At 49.2% G+C, this 22,287-nt stretch overlaps 1 protein-coding gene and 1 pseudogene across 2 annotated transcripts in view; one reads left to right on the top strand and one right to left on the bottom strand.

Annotated features, from left to right (window-relative positions):
• Positions 1 to 3,588: 3,588 nt before the first annotated feature.
• MAPKAPK2 (MAPK activated protein kinase 2) overlaps positions 3,589 to 22,287 on the top strand; it is a 49,496-nt gene continuing 30,797 nt past the window's right edge. Inside the window, exon 1 of one of the 2 annotated variants that reach the window (XM_001164988.8) lies at positions 3,589 to 4,192. In XM_001164988.8, coding sequence (XP_001164988.1) covers positions 3,914 to 4,192 — 279 coding nt within the window. In that variant the 5' untranslated portion in view covers positions 3,589 to 3,913. The remainder of the gene's footprint in view (positions 4,193 to 22,287) is intronic. The other variant, XM_016937493.4, reaches the window with a different exon arrangement.
• On the bottom strand, positions 14,520 to 14,989 carry LOC107969958 (small ribosomal subunit protein uS11-like; annotated as a pseudogene).

Below are 22,287 nucleotides of genomic sequence, written 5' to 3'. Positions count from 1 at the left end.
GAGGCTGCTCAAGTGGGAAATGTAATTTTTATTCCAGGCAGTCTTGTGCTTAGCTAAATATGGGGTGCTCTTTACTATCAAAGAGAGGAAAAAAAGGTGTTAGCCCACCCAACTAGTAATCTCAGCCACGGATCGTCATGAGATTTAAATGAGACAATGCAGGTAGAGGGATGAGCACAGTGTTGGGCACTCAGGAAGCACTCAAAAAACATTGTCATCGTCATCATCATCATCATCATCATCATCATCATCATCATCACCATCATCATGAGAAGGTGAGGAATACTTTGAAACTATGACAAGGCATTTTCTTATTTTAACCTGGTCTTGCTGCTAACATCACCCTTGGCCACCTCCCTTTTAAGGTGATTTGAGTTTCATCTTTTATGATACCTTTGAACATGCCTTCATGAAACAAAACTATATAAAAAGGAAAGCAAGGGAAAGGTGAACATAGGACTCAGGATGATGGGGTCTTGGGCCATGAAAATGGAGGGGTTGGGGGAGTGTGTGTGGAGGAATCATCTAGTTAGATGTAAATTATTGTCGAAGTTCTAGTTTTTATTTTGGGTAGTGGATTCACAGGTGCTTACTGCATTATTAAAAATAATTATTAACTAACAATAAAAGTGGAGCTGCATGGATCAATGATCCAATGACGAGAGTGTGTCATGAATCAAGGATTATAATTAATCCATTTCTATGTACCTGAGGTCCTTAAATTGTCTTTGTGTGTACTATATTGCATGGCATATGTGTTTGCATGTTAATAGTAGATAAAAATAGTACTTTCTATTTGCATAGACTTTCAAGTTTTGAAGCGCTTTTACACATCCATAAAAACTGTTTATTAAGTAGTTCATTACAGATGGCTAAGAGCCTGGTGTTACACAAATAGGACTTTGGACTGCTTCCTGTAGGAAAGTTTTTATTTTATCCTTGCACAAGCCCTACAAAGTAGGCAAGGCAGATGTTATTGTCACTATTTTGCAGATGAGAAGGAAGGAACTGAGAGAGCAAGGGGCTCTCATGAGGTTACATAGCGAGTCAGTATCAGAATGGAACTTAAGACTCAGGATCTCTTGGCCAGTGCTTCTGCATTTAGCACATCTCACTCCTCAATTATTCATCCACTAGGCGTTTATTCTGTTACATGGCACACTGTGCTTATGTGTTGTGTTCATATATGTGTGTGTTTTCTGGTGCTGTGTGTGCAGTTCATATAATCTCTATCCACTATGTATGTACCCTCAGAGTCCCTGTGTGCCCCCTAGGCCTATTTGGCTCTTGCAGCTCCGGGAGGACTCTCAGGTGGGAATTCAGTTGTCCTGTTATTCCTAGATCATTGGGCCTCACCATCTCCCTGGAGCTCCAGCTAGGTGGGAAAGCAGCTTTGATATCAGGAATAGATCCGTAGGCCATGAGCACAGAGCAGAGGAGCAAGCCAGCAATGTCTAAATAATGATGATATTTAATATTTCATGATAATGTATAGTTTATGCTTTAGGATGTGTTCTCGTAATTACTATTTCATTGTATTCTCTCTCAGTCCCGAAAGTAGATTTTGTTGTTTTTTTCTTTTCTTTTTCAGATGCTGAGAGATGTTACATGTCTTGCTCAAGGTAACCCAGTTGGAGGACAGTCTTGGCTTCAGCTCATTTGTCTCTAGATCCTGTCATCTTACCACTGTGCCTTGCTGCCTCTGAAAAGGCAGAAGGAAGTTATTCTCTTTCTAGCTTTGTGGAGAAAAGCAGGTGATACCTCAACACCAAGCCATAGGGAGCCTCCAGTGACTCTGCAAAGAAAAAAAAGACCAACTCAGACTCCAGAGCAGCCCCACCAGAGCCTGAGCAGTTGGAGCCTTCCACCTTCCCACCCCTGCGTTCCTCTTGTCCTTGGGCATCTCCTGTGTGTGCTTCCGGAAGGTGATAGCAGTGCTATAGAAGTGGTGGAGTGAAGGTGTTTTCCTATCCCCGTGGCCTTAAATAGTGTCTTTGTCTTTGAAGAGTCAGGGGCATCTGGGGAGCTGTCTAACCGTATCTATCCTGTAGACTCGGGAGGAAGCTGCTGGCTGCTGTAGACAGAAGAGAATCCCTGTGCTTCGGGCTCCTAGGAAGGTGTCTGCCATCCTCTCTGTGCCACTGTTATCTGTCTTCTTCCCCACCAGATAACACCATCCACCGCTGCAGGGCTGAGCACGGCACCTTGTACATGGAGCTAAGCAGATGCTGCTTGAGAAGAGCATATGTTTGTGTCGGGGGAACCATGTCTCTCCTTGGTCCACAGAGCCCTGCCTGCCCCAGGAAAGGACAGCGTTGGGAGGGTAACTCCCACCCCTCACTCCTCCCCCTCATTCCTGCCTCCACAAGCATCTTCTGGGAAAGGTGAATGAGGGAAGAGACATTTGCACTTGTCCCTTACCTACCTAAGTTCTATCCCCAGTGGCCACTTCTGGGGGTGTTGTCTTCTCTCTGGAGTTTTGGGGGACCTATTAGGGGGCATGTGTGGCCATAGGTCAAGCCTCATTCTCTAACTGGCCTTACCAAGACTTAAGCTGAGGTTTTGTGTTCACCTGTCTGGGTCGCTTGCCATTTCTCAAATGTTCTGCCAGTCAGAGGTGGGAGAGGTCGGCAGGGATGTACTTGGTCATCTCGAACCCCATCAGAATGTGTGTGGAGGCCTCCTGGCAGCTTCTATGCAGGGTCCAGCTAGATCCCTGGGCTTTTCCTGAGATACACGGGGCTAACCCACTTCTTACGGATTAATTTTTCCACATCGGAAATCAGAAGCCATTCCCCAGGGCCTCCCCTTCAGTTTCATTATCTCCTTTGACTCTGCCCACAACCTTTGAAAAGGTCTCGCTGTTCTTCCCACGGAGAGAGAGGTGCAAGGCTTGCTCAGCCTCACACAGCCAATCCGTGGCAAAGGATGGCGGGAATTCAGGTGGCCCCAATCTCAACCCATCCTCTTCCCACCCTGTATCCTTTTTAGTTTATTTACATGAAAACATGTTCAAAGGTATAATTACTAAAGTGCTCCTGGTTACACAATAATACGTCTTTACTGAAAAACAATAAATTAATGAGAAAAGAGATGCAAAAAACCTCAGAGGAAAATGTTGAAGTTAGGGAAATATTTAATACGCCCGCCTTTGGCTCACACCTTTTCCTGGGATGAATGACCCCTGTGATTCCAGCTCCCCCCCACCCCCCCGAGGTCTCATCTAGCGGGATACCTACGAGCCATCCCTCTCCTTGGAAATACACCCCTCTCCCAATTCGCTGCCGCTAAGAAGCCCAGACAATTGGAGAGGAGTGGATTTTCCATCTGAATTATGCAGCTCCTTTGACACGCCTCCCCTCTCCCTTTGCATAGCCTTGGTTAAGAACTAGCATTTCTTCGTCCCCTCTCCCTGTCCCCTCTCACTGTCCCCGAGGCAGCAGCCCCTAGCCTACTCCGCGATCCTCCCAGCTCCCGGCACCGCGCGTCCTCCCCTTTAAGGCCCGCCCCTCCCCCCACGCCACGCCTCCCCAGGCCCCGCCCCCCGCCCCTCCCCTTTAAGGACCGGCCCCGGACGCAGACGAGGCTGTGACGCGGCCGCCGGCCCGGGGCTGGGTACATTGTCGCGCGGCCGCTTCCCCCCGGCCGGGCCCCCGCCGCCCCACGGTCCCCAGAGCGCCAGGCCCCCGGGGGGAGGGAGGGAGGGCGCCGGGCCGGTGGGCGCCAGCGGCGCGCGGCGGGACCCACGGAGCCCCGCGACCCGCCGAGCCTGGAGCCGGGCCGGGTCGGGGAAGCCGGCTCCAGCCCGGAGCGAACTTCGCAGCCGGTCGGGGGGCGGCGGGGAGGGGGCCCGGAGCCGGAGGAGGGGGCGGCCGCGGGCACCCCCGCCTGTGCCCCCGCGTCCCCGGGCACCATGCTGTCCAACTCCCAGGGCCAGAGCCCGCCGGTGCCGTTCCCCGCCCCGGCCCCGCCGCCGCAGCCCCCCGCCCCTGCCCTGCCGCACCCCCCGGCGCAGCCGCCGCCGCCGCCCCCGCAGCAGTTCCCGCAGTTCCACGTCAAGTCCGGCCTGCAGATCAAGAAGAACGCCATCATCGATGACTACAAGGTCACCAGCCAGGTCCTGGGGCTGGGCATCAACGGCAAAGTTTTGCAGATCTTCAACAAGAGGACCCAGGAGAAATTCGCCCTCAAAGTAGGTCTGGGGCCCGGGGAGGGGAGGCGGGGCCGGTCCCGGGCCCTGGAGCTCCACGGCGTCGGGTGCCCGCCCCGGCCTGGGTCGCGGCGCGGGGCGGAGGGGTGGCCGCGGCGGGGCGGGGCGGCCGGGCCGGGGGTGCCGAGTGCGGCGCGGGCGGCGGGTCCCAGCGCCCTCGCCTCCCTGACCGCTTCCGGCCGCTCCCGGGCGGGAGCCCTGGGACCCGCTCCCGGGGACTCAGGGGACCCTGCCATTTTGGGGTTTGAGCGGGATCCAGCCGAGTCAGAACGGTTGGCTTCGGGACTTCTGCTAATTTCACTCCATCTCAAGGAAGTGATTTTGGGGGTGGTGGTTCCCCGTCCTCTCCTCCCTCCTTTTTCTCTCTCTGCGGGCACAAAAGGCCCATTACTCATTGAGCCGGTTGGTCGGTTGGTTTGGAGAAGTCGGATCGCAGAGGTTTATTTAGCCTCGCTCCTTATTTGGGAGCCGGAATGTGTGATTTCACTTCCCCGAGCCTCGCGAGGGCAGCCGTGCCGCCTTGGGGCGCGCCGGGCAGGAGGTGTGCGGCGGGAGGGTCCTGGGTGTCCCCCGGCTGCGGGGGCGGGATTGTTTGGATCCCGGAGCTGGCCCCCTCCCACGCCCGCGCGGGGCGGCTGCGGGGAGAGGCCGGCGGTGTCTGCGGCCCGGCTGATCATTGTGAACAGAGTCTGTAACCCGCGGCCGGGCCCGTGCTGATTCCGCCTCCTAGAGAGGGCCACTTGCTGTCCTGGACTCGCGCCGTGATGGGCAGTCTGAGGAAACATTATCCTTGAGCCGGGGGAGCCCATCCCTTTTCTTTCTTTAAGGGGTGTGGTGGTGGGGAGAATAAGGATTCAAGTGAGAATATCGACTTTAGAAGTTAAACACAATGGACTGGGAGGTCTCATGAGATGGGTGGGTCCGCAGGGAAGTGTGAGCCGGTCTTGCAGGGTCACCAACAAGGTTTTCCTCTCACAGGGGTTTCAGGTCAAACCAGTCTCTAAAGGTGACACCTCAGGTCTGTTTCCCCTGGGGTGCCTCAATGATTGGAGGAGGAGAAAAATACTTCCTGTGTTATATTTTTCTCTTCCCCTTCAGCCCCCACAGCGAGCTGTATTTCAGTTATCAAGTACAAAACTCAGAAATGTGGTATGGGTGGAACTATTGGAATATACGATCAGATGTTTTAAAAGAAACACCGGTACTTCGGGGTTGTACGGGGCAAGCATGTTCCATTTCTAGATTTTAAGGCCTCTAGAATTGTTTTCCTGCTGCTCTCATACTCAGCCCTGTCACAGTGCTTTGCTTTCTACTGTAAGTTATTGCTCTGGGATCTCGGTTGTTGTTTAGTATTGACTGTTGGAGAGGGGATAAGTATCTTCAACACTTCAACATTTGTGTCTTAGACTTCTCTTTCCCTACTCATAACTGAAGGGAAAGGAGGAGGAGGAGTTGTTTGGATTGAGCATGGCTCTGACCTTGGGGACTGGAGTTGGGTGAATGCAGTTTGACCACAGTTAACCTGTATCATTGAGGAAGTGACAGACGGTCTTTACAGGAGTGTTTGCTGTCCCCTCTGAGACACCATCTGCCTTCACCCATTAGTAGTTTGGGGACACTGGCTGTTCATTCTCTTGGATATTTGGAATATTATGTAAAGACTTCAGAACAAAAGCTCCCAACTTCTGCTCTGTATTCTGTTTAATAGACACACGCACAAAATCATCCTATAAAATGCTTTTGAGTGGCAATTCAGATTTCTGTTGTAACTAACGAGAGAGAGAGGTTTACATATTTTTCTACTTTGAATAGTTTTGGAAGGAAAAATCCAGCAGCGTGTTAAATAACACTCATAGTTTATCCCTCTCAGGTTAGAAGTGGGCGAAGAGTGAAGTCAGTCTGTTTTGACAGGCAGCCTGCTCCCAGATCTTTTAAGTTGACTCAACTGTTAAATTGTGGATTTCCCACACACGTCTTTGTGTTAAAACTTAATAATGGAGGAAGAAAGGAGAGACAAGGCATTTGGAGACTGACAGCAGTGTTAACAGCACTTCCATATCCAAATATTGGCTGAGACGTAATTACAGCTGTGGGGGGAATCTGGTTCAAAGAACGCTGTTCCAGAGACACACACCAAAGAGATTTCTAGATCTTGAATTTTGATTAACCTCAGGTGCTGAGTAGTGAAATGGTTTTCAAAACCAGGAGTCTAGTGATTATAAAGCAGGAGAGGAAGATGGAGTGGGGCAAGAGGGATTACCCCCTTGGGAAGGTGCCTGAGAAAAGGGGAGGAGACCTCTATTCTACAGTGTGCCGAGGCCAATGCTGAGGGGCTAGGGCAGAGCTGGAGGGCAGGAGCCCAGCCTCTGCTGGGGTTCAGAAGTCTGCTATGTTGCAGCCCCTAGAGTTGATGGGAGCTGGCAGCTGCTTAGATGCTGTCCTCTCTGCCTATAGTCGGTGACCTCTTAGCCCTGTTAAGTGAAATCAGCATTTGAAAAAGAGTCCCAGCTCACCCTGCTGCTTCTCTCCCTCCACCTCAGAGAGCTCCCATTTAAATGCTTTTGGTGGGTGCTTTGACCTCACCTCACCATCTCTCCTGGCTGCTTTTGCTAAGTTCTGAGTCATGCTTCCAGTCAGAGTTGCAAGGGACTTGAGAGGTCATTTTGTCCAGCCCCCTTATTTTGCAGAAGAGAAAACCAAGGCCCAGAGTGAGGGAGTGACTTGTTCAAGGTACCATAGCCATTCACTTGGCAGAGGCAGGATTGGAACCCAGGTTGCCTGACTCCCAGTCTCAGGCTTCTTCCCACTTACTTCCTAACTGAGCCACGGGCTCAGGCACATGGCCACCTGCTGCTCCAGGGTGCCTCCAGCCTGAGGAGCTGTTCTGTCACCTCAGGCCCTGACTGACAAGAGGGGAGGTCAGCGAAGGGGGCTGGATGGGTATTTGCTGCTCCTGAGAACAGTCCCCAAAGTTGGAGGGGAACTTCAACAGTAGCTTCATGCATTTTTTTAACCACTCCCTCCCCCTTTTAAGAGAGTATTTGATAGACACCTTACTTACTATTTTTTGTACAAGAACATGGGAATTCTATTATTTTTATTTTTATTTTTTTTGAGACAGAGTCTTGCTCTGTCGCCCAGGTTAGAGTGCAGTAGCACGATCTTGGCTCACTGCAAGCTCTGCTTCCCAGGTCCACGCCATTCTGCCTCAGCCTCCTGAGTAGCTGGGACTACAGGCGCCCGTCACCATGCCCGGCTAATTTTTTGTATTTTTAGTAGAGATGGGGTTTCACTGTGTTATTCAGGATGGTCTTGATCTCCTGACCTCGTGATCTGCCTGCCTCGGCCTGCCTAAGTGCTGGGATTACAGGCGTGAGCTACCGCGCCCGGCCTGTATTATTTCTTTGATAAGGACACCTAGTCTCAACCCACTTGTGTATTAATTAGTTGTATTCCCCGGGAGGGTTCCTCAGCTGCTTGCCGCTTCACTGTGTCATGGTGACCCTTAGGTGTTAGCTCAACAAATTTAATTAAAGACTGTATCGTTGTTCTCTGCTGTGCAACTCAGATTAGGTGAAGCATGTTACTGCTTTATAAAATATAGAATGTTGTCGTAACTTATCTCTGTGTATCTTTCCATTGCGTGGATTAGAGAAAACAAGGTCCTGTAGTTTCTTTTCCTTTCCTTTCTCCAGCAGTCCTCTCTCCCTAGGTCATGGAAGTGCCACGGCAATGTGGCTTCCTTTGTTCTGGTGAAGGGGAGATGATTGGAGCCTCTCATGATTATTCTGGATGCTGTTGGAGGGAAATGCCAGAGCTCCCACATCCCCACGGTACAGGCACCATCTCCTTTCCAACACACCTCATACTGTGTACCTGTGGAGGGCAAGACAGTTAGTGTGGCTAGGTGAGAGGCAGTGTCCCAAACTGGAGTTTGCTGGAGTTGTCACAAGGTTAGGAAAATTTCATTGACCAAGCCAGCCTCTTTTATATGCAATATGGTTACAGGTAGGTAACAGTTTGCTGAGTATCTATCATAAGCTTAGTTGCATGGAGGATACACATGTAAAAAATGGCCTGTAAAATTTTGAGTCAAGAAACTTATTTAGAGAAGGTGAAATTAACACATGTAGGCTAGGGCTGCACTGTCCAATCTGGTAGCCACTACCCTCACATAGCTAATTAAATTAAAATTAATTAACATGAATGGATTAAACTAAATTAAATTTGAAAAATCAGTTGCTAGCCACACTTCAAGTGTTCAGTAAACATGTGGCTAATGGCTATTGAATTGAACAATGCAGAAGAACATTTTCATCCTTGCAGAACGTTCTCCTAGACTTTGTTGGTCTGGGAGCTAAATCGTGTGGCTGGGAATAGAGGAGCTTTGAAAGAGGGGAATCTGTGGTGACTCCAGGAGCTAAGGGAGGCTCCAGCTGGGGTCAGTGGGACATGGCTGTGCCTCTGAGGAGTGAGCAAGTCTGTGAGAGGTGTGGTGACATTGGCCTGGCTAGAACTGAGGGGAGGAACAGGAGGTCAGAGTGGTCAGGGGTTGGTGGCTCCAAATTGAAGCTAACTCATCTTGTGTCAAAGCAGGCTTTAAAGTGTTTGAGGGGCATGAAGGTGTCAAAAAAGGTTAGGAATCATTGAAGATGGGCTTACAGAATTATGAGGGAAGGGTCAGGTTTGTGGTTTCAGAGATCCTGTCCCTCCTGGCCCTAGCCCTGACCACTGGCTCCTGCAGCAGGGCCCTTGGCATCCACTGAGGCAAGATCGAAGCTGGGTCAGCTCACTGTCCTTTTTTACTTGTGAATTCTGGGCTTTGACTGAGCTTGGAGACAATCTCCAGCTAAGATATGGGATCAGTGGCTGACAGGAGGGGAGAGACAAGCAGTCCCTGGGCCTTAGGGCCAAATATTGGTGGGTGTCTAGGAAACAAAAGAACCCCTTTGTGGGAGGAGGAAGGTATTGGGACCTGTGATGTTTCTGCTACTTGGGACCTGAGAGGTTGGGCCATCCATAATTGATGATTTTTCTTATGAAGCAGGTACAGGGGATTGGGAGGAGGGCCTGGAAGAGCCCAGCCTCAGAACTGCTGGAGGCAAACTTAATCCTTGGGCTAGGGGAGGGGCCAAAGCTCCTGTTACCCAGAGCCCAGGAGTGTGCTGAGTGGGTGCCAGGAGGAATGTCAGCCAAGATGGGGAAGAGCAGGGCACAGTCGTCTGCATCTGAGCCATTGCCCAGTTCCCAAGCAGCCTTGCCATGCTCTGAGCTGGGGTTCTTCCTGGTGGCGTGATGTCTGTGGTGCAGGATTCACTCTATTCTCCTACCTTTCCTCTACTTCAGGCCCTGCCAAGTGTCATGTGAGGTCTCTTTTCCCCCTCTTTTCCTTGCACTGTATCTTTCCAGATGGTTCTGCATCCTGGAGGGAGGTGGATGGGCAGAGAAGAGTTGTTCTTTGCAGGGACTGCAGCTTTTCTTGGTAATGGTTTGAGGCCCAGTGGCAAAGCAACCCACACTTCATAGTAACTTAGAACCCACACTCCCTGGTCATCTTTCTTGACTCCTTGCACATCACTGAGGAAGAAGCTGGCCTAGTGCAGAAAGGTTCAGTGGCATGTCCAAGGTCTTACATGGTGTCAGCATCCGAGCCACATCTTGAGACCTGGTTCCCTGGGACCTGCTCTTGGTCTGGGCCCCTTTGGTTTTTGGTTGCTAGAAGACTGTAGACCTGGTGGAGCAAAACTGAGCTCCACTAACGCATCAGCTAGGATCTTTCCACATGGGTTACCTTGTAAATGGGGGCATTGGTGAAGAGAAGGGGCCATGTCACTGGACAGTGTAATAACGTATGGCAGTTATAGAACCCAAATCAGATTGCTGTGTACCTTTTCTAGTTTTTAGGAAAACACTGGTATTTTGTATTTTAAGATATATATATATATATATATATATATATATATACATACACACACACACACACACGCACACACACACACAGATATAGATATGTAGAGATGAGCTTGTTACCATGGGTTATGTGCTAGATAAGAAAGCAAAAATAAGTGCATACATAAATAGAAAGCTTCCAGTGTTTGTATGCTGCTAACAAGTTACATGACCTTGAATAGGTCAGCTAAACTTTCCAGGCCTCATTGCACAGAGGGTCGGCTCGAGCAGCTCCTGAGCACCGGCAGGGTGAGGCAGTAGAAGGCGGTGAGGCAGTAGAAGGCGGTGCTGCAGGCCAGAGGTGGAGGGCAGGCAGGATAGCTTGCTGACTTGCTCCGGGTCTGACCATCAGCAGTATCTGGGTCAGCACAGATGCCCTTTCGTAAGCTTAGTGCCTGGCTCCAGGGCAGCCTGTGTCCAGTTAATGAATAATCATCACTGACCAGCTGCTCCTTCTCTTGTGTGAAGACTTAGAAAGTGTTCTAGCTGGTGACTCGGCAGAGAGGATAGACTACGTAATTTAGCAGGGTGTGCATCTTCTCTTTCCTTAAAATCAGAAGAATCACAGTGTAGTGGTGGTGCAAAGTAGAGATGAGGAACTCTATTCCCTGTTTGAGATTCCTCTCTCATTTCAAGTTATGGGGCATTTGAGGGCCACTGTGATTTCTGGTGCAGGCTGTGCCCTGTGCACAGGGATCTGGTTGAGGAGCTAAGCGAAGGCTGAAGTCTAGCCACTGTCTCCTTGCTTGGCTTTGTCTTTGTGTGTGGCTGGGTTCTTTCAAAGGAGTGCCTTCTAATTCACCAAAGGTATGGTTATGGATTAGGGGTTGTTCTTAGGTTAGAGTTGGGGACTGATTCACAGAGCTGATGAGGAAATTAGGATTTACATTCAGGTGACCCTCAGCCCCTCAGACCGGGCTGAGTAAGAAGAGATATCAGGAATCCAAGGAAGCAGGAGGAAAAGGGGTTGCCTGGTGATGTCTGTTCTCTTTCCTCCTCTTCCTGCCCATGCAAGGCTAGAGCAGCTGTTTCAGCCCCGGAGGTTTGGACTGTGGGGTCCTGTGTGCTGGGCCATCAGGTTTGGTGGGAGGAGGAAGAAAGCCACAGTAGAAGGAGACATAAAGTTGGGCTGGGCCTCTGGCAGTGAAAGGTTCTTGGGGTCTTTATTCTCTGATCAGTAAACACCTCTGTGTGCCAGAATGAGCTGGGACAAGGCCCCAAGGTCAGCCCATATTTGTATCTGGTGTTCTCCTCTAAGACCAGCCAAGCTGTGTGCTCATTCTGCTGGGAACCTGAGCCCTCCAAAAGGGTCATATGAAAGGGCATCTTATTCTTGAGGGACGTTTCCAAGCATCTCTGTGGCCAGTGTCCATCCAGGACTCATCTTATAGGTGAAGAGTGGTGGCCAGAGGCGGAAGCTAGTGGCCACCCGATGGGAGCCTTTTCTGTTTCAGAGCATATGAGGGAGCTGAGGGAGCTGTACTGTTGATGCCTTCTCTCTGGCTCATCTCCATGAAGATTCTTTTGAACCAGAAGCAAAGGTGAAGTCTCTTTGAGGGGAGGGGCTGAACAGGAGATCTACTGACTGTCCCCCTGCCGACTCCTCCACTTTCGTCCTCCGGCGGGGCTCCTTATCCTCCTGCTTGTCTACAGGGAGAAGATCGAGTTGATCGTTTGCTGCCATTTTAATGATCCACATTGTTAGGAGGCTCTCAGTACACACCGGACCTTAGCAGCCTGGCCTCCTGCCCAGGGCCCAGAACTGTTACTCAGCCCCTCTGCCGAACAGCTAAAAATAAACCTGCCACTGCTGCAGTCTCCCCTCACAGCCAGGCCCTGTTAGCTGTCCCCGTGCTTCCTGCCACACCGCTGACCTGTTTCTCTCACTTTCTGCTGATATTCTCCCTGCTTGCCCCTTTCTCTTCCAGCCTGAGCTTGGTAGGTGATTTGGGGCTAACTCACTCTTCTGAGTGCTGGGAGACGTGCTATGGTTTTTATGTCTTCAGGTGTCTAGATTTGTGTGTATGAAAGCTCTGTGAAGCTGTCCTGCTTATTCCCCAGTAGGGAAAGGGTTAGACAAAAAGGAGAGTGACCAAGCTCATCAGAGTGGATCAGACCTTCTACTGTGCTCACCTCCAGCCCTGGCTTCCTCCAGTTTTACCTCCAAGCAGGCCTCTTTGCCAGAGTTAGCTGGTTATGGTAACAGAGTTACCATAGTTATATGCTAGGACAGCCCCACATGTGCAGTCTGCCCCAGGCCTTCAACCCGACTGCCCTGTCACTGAGCATGCTACCTACCGTGTACTCCTGCCCTGTTGCTACGTTATATTCTCCACCTCCGCAGTGTGAGGCTTTGGGCTACCACATTCAAAAGTGTGACCTCATCTTGTCAGCTTCCAAGAATAACTGGGCCCTGGCTCTCAGGATCTCCTTCCTGAGTCAGGCCATGGCACCTCTGGCCCTTCCAGCTCAGCCACATGCAGAATGTCACCGAGTGCATGGGTTTCTTCTACCTCTTGACTGCAGTATTGATGTGTGTCCATGGAGGTGTGGCCTCTTCCTCTACTCCCCAGGGATCCTGGAGACTTGTGGAGCAAGATGAGGAAAGGGGCTCAGGTAGCTAGAATATTTGCTTAGCTGATAGATACTGGGCAGAGTCTGACATTGGCATTCTGTTCTTCAGCGTGGCGTTAGTATTCTTTCTGATTTTTTCTAATCCCTAGACAGGTGTTGATACTAATCGTGGCCTAGGAGGGCTCTATGTCTGCTTTCAGGAATTATGGTTTATTTGGGGGAAGGGGTGTATGGTGGAGAGTGATGGCAATGACAACCAAGACATAGGACTTGAGGAACCCACTGCCTTCAGCTAGAGTTACATACTCTGACCATGTGTCGATGGCCTCCTTCTCCCACCTCTCCCCTGGGGCCACATTTCCTCTGCAAGGAAAGATTTATCTGCCAGGGCCCATTGGCCTGTGCAGAGGAAGAGTTGGGCATAGTTGCTAAGTGTTTATTTTTAACTCTGACAGAAGGAGCCCCTGTCCTCAGAATAGCCATACCCTCTGTCTTTCCCTATCCCGACTGCCTTCCTTGGCTTCTGTGATTCCTAGAAGAAGGTTAGTAGGATTCTAAAGGCCAGGCTTCACGGGAGCTGGAGAAGGGTAGCTTCTCTAAGTGAGGAATCTGCAGGTTGCTCGTCATGCTTGGCTTCTGCAGAGCTCAAAGGGTCCTGCGGGGAGAGCCCTGGACACTAAAGGCCGTGTGTCTGGAACTTGGAGAATTCTAGGAATGCAGGTGACCTGATGAGGAGGCTGCATGTGCCCTGCAGCTCAGAGCAGCCTGGCTGCACAGCTGAGTTGGACAGCCCAGCAAGGGGTCATCCCATACCTTCTACATCCTTACAGGCACCCAGATCTCTGGCAGATGGGGAGGCCACAGGGAGAAAATGAGCATATGTAGTAACCTGCCCTGGAAACGCTTGCGCTTGCAGACACGCCAAGTGCTGTCATTCCCTCTGACTGCCAGGCTCACGAGCATCATGTTCTTTCCAGCAGAGCCCACCTGGGACTCTTAGTGACTTCATACCCTTTGTGTTCTCTTTCCCTGATGTGCTTTAGTGACCTGTGCTCACAGAGAGGAGGAGGAAGGGTGGCAGTGCCCCCTCTCCTGGGTCTCAAACTCTCCTGACTTTATGCATTTGATTTGGCTACCTGGGCTCGGATACTTTAAAAGAAAATAAAATTAGGTTTGAGGTGTAACCAGAGAGGGAAGGAATAGAGAGTAGTAGGGGGTGGGATGGGTGGTTGAAACATGTGGCTAACTCTGAGAACCCTCAGCTATGGAAGGAAGGTCTTGCCCCCATGATTCTTCGGCGTGCAGTAGGGGGTTAGTTTGCCCAGAGCCCAGCTCTGATCATGTAGCTTCCCAGCTTAAGCCCTTCAGTGGGTCTCTCTGCCTGCAGAATACATGAGATATCCACATCTTTCCCAGATCTGGCCCTGATCTGTTTTTTTTTTTTTTTTGGAACACATGCTTTTTTTTTCTCCCCGGCTTAAGTGGCTTATATATGTTGTTTCTTTAACAGAACTGTGCTTTCCACCCCCACACCTTAGCATCTATCCATCTGCATCTTCTCTGTACCATGCCTGTCCCCCGTCCTGTCCGTATCTACCTGTTCCACCCTGCACAGATACTGCTTTTCCAGAGCCTTTCGCACCAAAAGTGGGTCTTCCCATCCTTCCCCACCAAACTTGCTGATACACTCTTACCTTTTATTTCTCTGTTTAAGTGCATTTCTCCATGTGCAAGGCATCTCTCTCTCTCTCTCTCTCTCTCTTTTTTTAAGCAGGAAGGCAATTTATTAACGGAAAATATTTGAGGAGTCCTGTGCACAGTGACCATGGCAACCCCCCTTCCTGCGGGTGCTGTCAGAGGGGTTGGGAGTGACGTCCTCAATCTGTCCGATCTTCATACCTGAGCGGGCAAGGGCCCTGAGGGCCACCTGGGCCCCAGGTCCAGGGGTCTTGGTTCTACTTCCTCCTATGGTTTGGAGTTCGATGTGTAGGGCAGTGATACCCAGCTCTGGGCCACATCCCGGGCAGCCAACATAGCAGCATGTGGTGAGGATTCATCTCAGCCTGCCTTCACCTTCATCCTACCAGTCACACGGCAGATTATTTCTTTGCCAGAAAGATCAGTGACATGGACAAAAGTGTCATTGAAGGATGCAAAGATATGGCAGACACCAAATACATTCTCTCCTTCAGCCACCTGAGGTCTGAGGCTGATGACCTGTTCTTCCTTCTTTTCCTTCCCCTTTCAAGGTGCCATTTCTGCATGTTGTTTCCAGACTCCGCACAGGAACGCAAGGCACCTCTTTAGATATCGGATTGGACTGTAAATCCCTTGAAAACCTACATCTTTATTATTTTTGTGTCCTCTTATTTTCATGTAGTGACCGTATGTCCTCATTAAAAAACTCAGGCCAGGCATGGTGGCTCACGCCTGTAATCTCAGTGCTTTGGAAGGACAAGTGGGAGGATCTTTTGAACTCAGGAGTTTGATATCAGCCTGGGCAACATAACAAGACCCCATCTCTACAAAAAATTAAAAAGGTTAGCCAGCTGTGGTGGCACATACCCATAGTCTCAGCTACTCAGGAGGCTGAGGTGGGAGGATCACTTGAGCCCAGGAAGTCACGGTTACAGTGAGCTATGATCATGTCAGTGCACTCCAGCCTGGGTGACAGAGCGAGACCCCGTCTCTGAAAAAAGAATCCTAGAGTATTTTGGCACTGTGCATTATATGCATTATACTTAGCTGCTGAATAAAGGTGCGATAACTGAGTAATAGTGGATGCCACCGATATTAAATGTGATGTACTAGAGGTAATCCTCAGAGTCAGGGACTGTGGCAGCCCCGGGAGTGGGATAGTACTGGGCTGTGCTCTCTGAGACTGAGCTGGGGTAGAGTGATGATCTCTCACATTGTCTGTTCTCATTCTTCTGCTGCTGAAAAGCTGCTCTTAGACAGTCTTCTGAGCATTTCTTCCCTCTACCCACTTGGATCTGCTGACTCAAGCAGGCACCTTCTATTTCTGCTTACAGAGTTCTCATTCTTACAAGGACCCTGACCACAGTTTCTCATTGATGCCTCTCCTCCTTCTCCCTGTTCCAGGGCCCCTCCTATTCCTGTTCAGTCATGGAGATGACCCTTTTGCCCTTTGGAGAACTTTAACTGAGGGAGGGACAGATGTGGAGCTTGCCAACTTTCCTACAGCTCCTGGCATTTTCTAGTTAGCTACAGACACGGCACAGACACACAGATGCAGTCCATTGTTTTCTATCTGCTGGTCCTGCTCCTGTGTGTTGCAAGAGGGACCAGTGTTAAACACTGTATTAGTCCATTTTGTGTTGCACTAAAGGAGTATCTGAGACTGGGTAATTTATAGAGAAAAGAGGTTTATTGCTCACAGTTCTGCAGGCTGTACAAGGATCATGGCACCAGCATCTGCTTCTGGTGAGGACCTCAGGAAGCTTTTGCTCATGGGGGAAGTTGAAGGGGGAGCAGGCATGTCACATGTTGAGAAGAGGGAGCATGGGGGTGGGGGAGGCCCTCGACTCTTTTTAACAACCAGATCTTCTGTGAACTCAGAGCGAGAACTCACTGCCACAAGGAGGGCACCAAGCCATTCATGAGGGATCTGCCCCCAAGACCCAAACATCTCCCACCGGGCCCCACCTCCAACACTGGGGATCATACTTCAACATGAGATTTGGAGGGGCCAAATATCCAAACTATATCAAGTACCCAGTTGCTGGGACTGAGGTCAAAGGTTTGAACCTCATGGGGCTGCTTAACTCCATGCCACAACAGATTTACACAAGAAAGAGAACCTGACACTAGACTGGAATCTGGGAGACCTGGCTACTAACTCTACCTATGTGGCCCCAAGCAAGTCCTAGGACCTGTCTGGGCCTCATTCAGTTTCCTCATTGTAAATCAACAGGACTAGACTTGACCTTGAAGGACTCCTGCACCGAAAGCCTTTCATCACTGTTGTTGCATCCGCACTGCTGGGAAAATAACCTGATGCTGGGAAACAAGTGGTCGGCCTGGGTCCCAGGGAGCCTCGGGGACTAAGAGCCATCATCTCTGTCCTCAGTTTCTGCAGGACAGTGTTACTTCACCTTTTTCCTGGCTGCAGTGTTTTTATTCATTCAGCCAATGTTTATAAATGTTTATTGTTCTCCATGCCTGCCTCCTGTCTTCCCTGCTGACTGGCCATCAGGAGGCCCAGATGGCAGGATTAGATTGGAATGGCAGAACAGTCAAGGGTCATCCTCTTGGGTTTAGACCCCTTTAATACCTCTGCTGTATGAGATGAGAAGAATTTAGAACATTGATTCCTTCTAGCAGCTTAGACTAGACCCCTGCCTTTCTAAGCAGGATTTGCCTGTGGGTACCTTCTATACCCTTGAGATCCAAAGCAACTTACTACTCAAGAAAATTAATTAGCAATGCCAAGAGTGACTTGTACAGCTCCCCTAAGGATAGCTCAAAACAGCAGATAGACTTTGATACAATATAACAAATTTCTATTATTCAGATCACTGTAGGAAACTTAGCAACTCTGTGAAGGTTTCCCAGATTAATAACAAGTCTTTATTGAGCAGATACTATGTATCAAGCATTGTGTTAGGTGTTTTACTTACATTCTTGTTAATCCTTAAAATAACCCTTTTACTGCAAAGTGAAAGTCCCCAATTTACAGAAGAAACATGTTCATGTACAGAATAATTCCTTAGCAATTATTTATTGAGCACCTACTAAGTGCTAAGCATTATCTTGGGCTCTGGATATACATCAGTATATAAAACAGACAAAAAAGCTATTTGGGGGGTGGGAAGGGGGACCAGGTAGAGGAATAGCAAGTGCAAAGGCAAAAGCCTGAGGCTTATTAATAAGTGTGTCTAACTCTAAAACCTAGGCTCCCTCCAGCTCACAGTATTGCCTCTCTAATGGTCCTTTGTGACTCCATTATAATTGGGTACTTAGATGACCTAGCAATTTTAAGTTTATCCAATATTTATGGGATACTTATTTTGTGCAAATTGCTACGATGAGATGAATAAGTTGTAGGCCCTGCCTTTGGAAACATACAGTTTAGAGGAACGAACACCCGTGTGTATAAAAATGAATGAAAGACTTCCTCTCAAAATCCAGATCTTACCATTTCTTGCATTTTTGTCATTTGACCCTTGTAGGCCAGATGGTGTGGTTCCTCGTTTTGTATCTGAAGGAAGAGTTTCAGGGAGTGGGTGGGGGGTAAGTGTCTGGGCACCAGGGTGGCCAATAAAGGGTGCAGAGACACATGATGGGCTCTTCAAGGTGGGAGGGAGTAGAGGGTGGGATCACTGCCTGGCATAGGCAGAGGATACTTCATGGACATATACCTGTGACACAGCCAGGGGAGGGTGCAGATGAAAATACGTCCAGTGGGATGGTTTCTAAGGAGAAGTGTGAGGAACTCCACTGGGGGCTCCGTATTTTGTCTGGCTGAGGAGGGAGAGATGCTGCCTCTCCAGGAATCTGGTAATAGGCAATGCTTGAGATTGGTGTGAACCAACGCATCACATAGAGCCAGGAGAAGTCACGAAGGAGGCAAGAAAAAGAAATGGCTGGGCTAAAGCTGTGGCAGAGCCCTTTTTATCCTCCTTTGGGCCCTCATATGGCTTCTCTTTTGGTCTGAAGAATCTCATCCTTCTTGAGTTTAGCCTTCTAGGTGAAGGAGTGGGCAGACTGCATGCAGGAAGACAGGGAGGCCGTGTTTGTGTCCTTCAGCTCAGGAGCTGAGAGAACAGAGGTCAGGGCTTGGGATGGAGCTGACCGTTAGTGCAGATGGGAAAGTGAAGCAATGGGTCGGGTCTGTTTGTTCCTGAGCATGTCCTGTGACAAAGGAAGTTGCAACATGTCTGTCTGTCTTTCTCTCTCTTTTTCTTTTCTCCTTTCTTTTCGTTTCTTTCTCTCTCTCTCTCTTCTTTTTTTCTCTTTTTTTCTTCTTACTTTTTTTTTTTTTTTTTTAAAGAAAGAAAGAAGCAGGTAAAACCATCTTCCAGAAAATGCCAGAAAGAATATCTGGTCTGTGATGGGTGGTTCTTGCCCCTCCCCCTGCAATGCTTTTCCTGTGTAGTTTTTCTTTTGTCCTTCCTTTCCCATCCATACTTTCCTCTCTCCTTTCCTCTGAGAGATTGTGTCTCTGCAGCAGGCCAGCTATGTCTCCAAAGGGAAGTAGTCAGTGCTTGGACTGAGGGAACCTTGAGAGAGAATCCTCTCCTTTGTCCTCCAGGTGAGAGAGCTGTTGAATCCACTCACACCTGGAAGGTTGCTGGTCTCCTCTCGCTGGACACTGAGAGCTGTTTAAATTTGACAGGTGGTTCCTGATTCCCACCTGGCATTTTTTGCTGCTGCACAGGTCTGTGTTGTGTCTCAGAAGGCTGAGGGGATACTTACTTCTCAACTCAGATAACCACCTTGTTGGTAGATTCAGTGTGTGTCTGTGTCAAGGCAGATGCTGGGAAAAAAGGGCCCAGAATGTGTGGGAGGTAGAAATCAAGGCTAGAAGACCACACATGTTAATCTGGAGTACTTGGTCAGGTTTGATTTTGGCCTGTGTGCTATAGCTGGGCAAGAAGCCAGTTGTGTTTGGAAGTGTACAGATGATCTATTTTCCTGATGAAACCTTTTGAGGTCTGGAATAAACATAGCTTGCTTTCTCTCTTTCCCTCTTTTGAGATTCAATTTCTCTCCCTTGGACTTCTATACCCTAGTAGAGCCAAAAGTTCCAGTACAAACCAGTTTTGAGACTCCAGCATTAGTCAACTAAGGGATGTTGTAGGTCATCCCTGAGAACGAGGGCTGCTTGCTCTGGGGAAGCTGGGAAATGGCACCAGGTGTCAGGCCCTGCTGCCCAGGATGGGATGACAGCTGCTGGTGTTAATTACGTTTCTGGGCAGAACAGGGTAAAGTCCTTAGGGGTGAGAATTTTTGTTTAGGCACTGTGTTCCCTGTACCTGTTGCCTCTGGTACAGCTGCTGCAGAGCCCCTCCTTTCCTGCAGTCTTCTTTGAATTTAATCTCCCTGTGATCCAGTGCATCTCTTCAGACTGGAGGTGAGCCCAGAGGAGTGGTGGAGGGAGTGGGGCCAGAATTTACTTGTTTGCCTGGATCCCACTGAGAATACAGAAGCTCTCTTTCACGAGAAGCTGTGCTGGCCTCTGTGGTACCCACTGGCCATATGTGACTATTAAAATTAAAATTAAGTATTAATAAAATTTAAAATTCAGTTCCTCAGTAGTGCCAGCCACATTTTAAGTGCTCAGTGGTTAGCTAGTGGCCACGGTTTTATGTGGCACAGATAGAGAACATTTTATCATCACAGAATAGTCTCTTAGACAATGCAAGATTCTGAGATAATTTTTCTAATCCTGGTAGACACTTAGCTGGAAGGGGATTTGAGGAAGGGTACAGGGAGAGGTTTTGAAGCCCAGGTGAGAGGGCAAGTAGAAGGTATTCATTTAGAAAAGGATCTTAAAAAGTATTTAGTTTGTAGGGCCAGGTGCAGTGGCTCATACCTATAATCCCAGCAGTTCATGAGGCTGAGGCAGGCAAATTGCTTGAGCCCAGGAGTTCGAGACCAGCCTGAGCAACATGAGGAAACACTGTCTCTACAAAAAATACAAAAATTAGCCGGGTGTGGTGGCGTACACACATGGTTCGATCTACTCAGGAGGCTGAGGTGGGAGGATCACTTGAGCCTGGGAGGCCAAGGCTGCAGAGAGCCATTATTGCACTGCACTCCAGCCTGGGCAACAGAATGAGACCCTGTCTCAAAAAAAAAAAAAAAAAAAAAAAAGGAGGAGTTCACCTTGTTGAGGACTACATCCTAAGAGATGGTCACCTGGCCCAGTGGCTCCCAAACCAGGATGATTGTTAGACTCACTTGTGGGTAGCATTTCAAGATACAGATTCCTGGGCACCACTCTTTGTGTCTAGTTGAATCCAAGACTCTTCAGAGGAGGTAACCTGGAATGTGCATTTTTAATGTGCTCCCCAAGTGATAATTATCTGGGTTTGGCAACCACCAACCTATCATACCTGTGCTTAAATTCTTCCAATGGTAAGGAGCTTATCCCTTTTCAAGAAAACCTTACCATTAAGGAAAAATTTGCTGTTGTTAAAGTTCTGTGTTTTTCGAATCTTGAGATTTGGTTCTTTGAGGTCATGAAATCCTTTGGTGCTCATTGCATCTTTAGAGCCTCGCAGAACCATCATCTTCATCCTTGCACTCAGTCTTCAGCAGATATTTGAGGGCAGCTGTGGTGTGGTCCCTGTCACTCCAAGTCATGGCACGCGTCAGAGTGCTTGATCTGCCAAGGGCTCTAGGGAGATGCAGAGATGCAACATCATTCCAGGATCCTTCCAATTGTCAGGCCTTGCTGAGAGCCAGAGGAAAGGTCTGAATCTCAGTGGAGCCCTACAGGGACAGCCCAAGGGCCATCCAGCCGGTGAGGGCCATGTGTGTGTCTGCCTCTTTGCATCCTGCTCCGTAGGGAAGAGTCCCTGCTTCTTTGCATGTTAGCACTTGTTAACACCGACTTGGTTTTCTTCAGAGGCATTGAGAGATTCAGCCATCCATTCCCGGTAATGACAGACGTCATTTCTGTTTAGAGACCTTCAGTAGCCTCCCTTCACTTCCAGTGTAAAATTCAAACTCCTGAACGTGGCATTCAAACAAGCTGGTTTGTCCTGCCTTCCACACTTTGCCTTCCAGGAGAGCACTCCTTCCCGCTCTGCCGTGCATTTATCTGCTTCCACATCTTCTCTTGGATCTTACATTTGCTTATCTTCAGTTTTTTCTGGTAGAACTGTATTTATCCTTCAAGGCTCATAATAGATTTTACCCCCTTACTCCCCTGCCCAATTCCAGGCAGAACTGCCTCCCTCCTCTGCCCTAGTGAGGGTTCATTCTGCCTGCGTGACTGCTATGCACTCGAATTACAGCCCCCTGCCAGGCCCTCCCTGCTAGACCAAGCTCCATGCGGACAAGAACTATGTCTTACTTGCTTGATATCCCCAAGTGCAAGCAAGCACCAGTGCTGGAGCCTCCTTTTCCTGCATTGGCATTCTTACCCTCAGTGGCCCAGAGCTCATCAGCTCCAATGAGAAAAGTGCTACTTAGCAGCTGATAATTAACAGACAGGACGTGAGGTTTGGCTGCCTCAGAGGCAAAACTGGTATTTAAACAATAAGGTTTTTAAAAATCAAGCATTAAAGTGTCAGCTTCAGAAGCAGCTACTTCCAAACATAATCCTGCCCAGTTAGAGAAGACAAATGGAATAATGAGTGGAACCAAAGATTTCTCTCTAGCCTTGAGAAGAGTCCAGGGGAAAGAGGCCTGGGTGGCGTATTGGCAGGAGATTGGAAAAGGGGCCTTCATATTTCTTTTCTCTGGAATGGGGCTGGAGCTGCTTGGAGAGCAGGTGGGAGGTGCTTCCTTAGAAAGGGCTGTCTGTGTTCTCTTCCATTCCCAATTTCTATAGATTGGACTAGTTTTGCCAAGTGAGCAAG

The sequence above is a fragment of the Pan troglodytes genome, chromosome 1, assembly GCF_028858775.2.
Source record: "Pan troglodytes isolate AG18354 chromosome 1, NHGRI_mPanTro3-v2.0_pri, whole genome shotgun sequence".
NCBI lineage: Eukaryota > Metazoa > Chordata > Mammalia > Primates > Hominidae > Pan > Pan troglodytes.
This window is presented reverse-complemented; position numbering and strand designations above follow the sequence as displayed.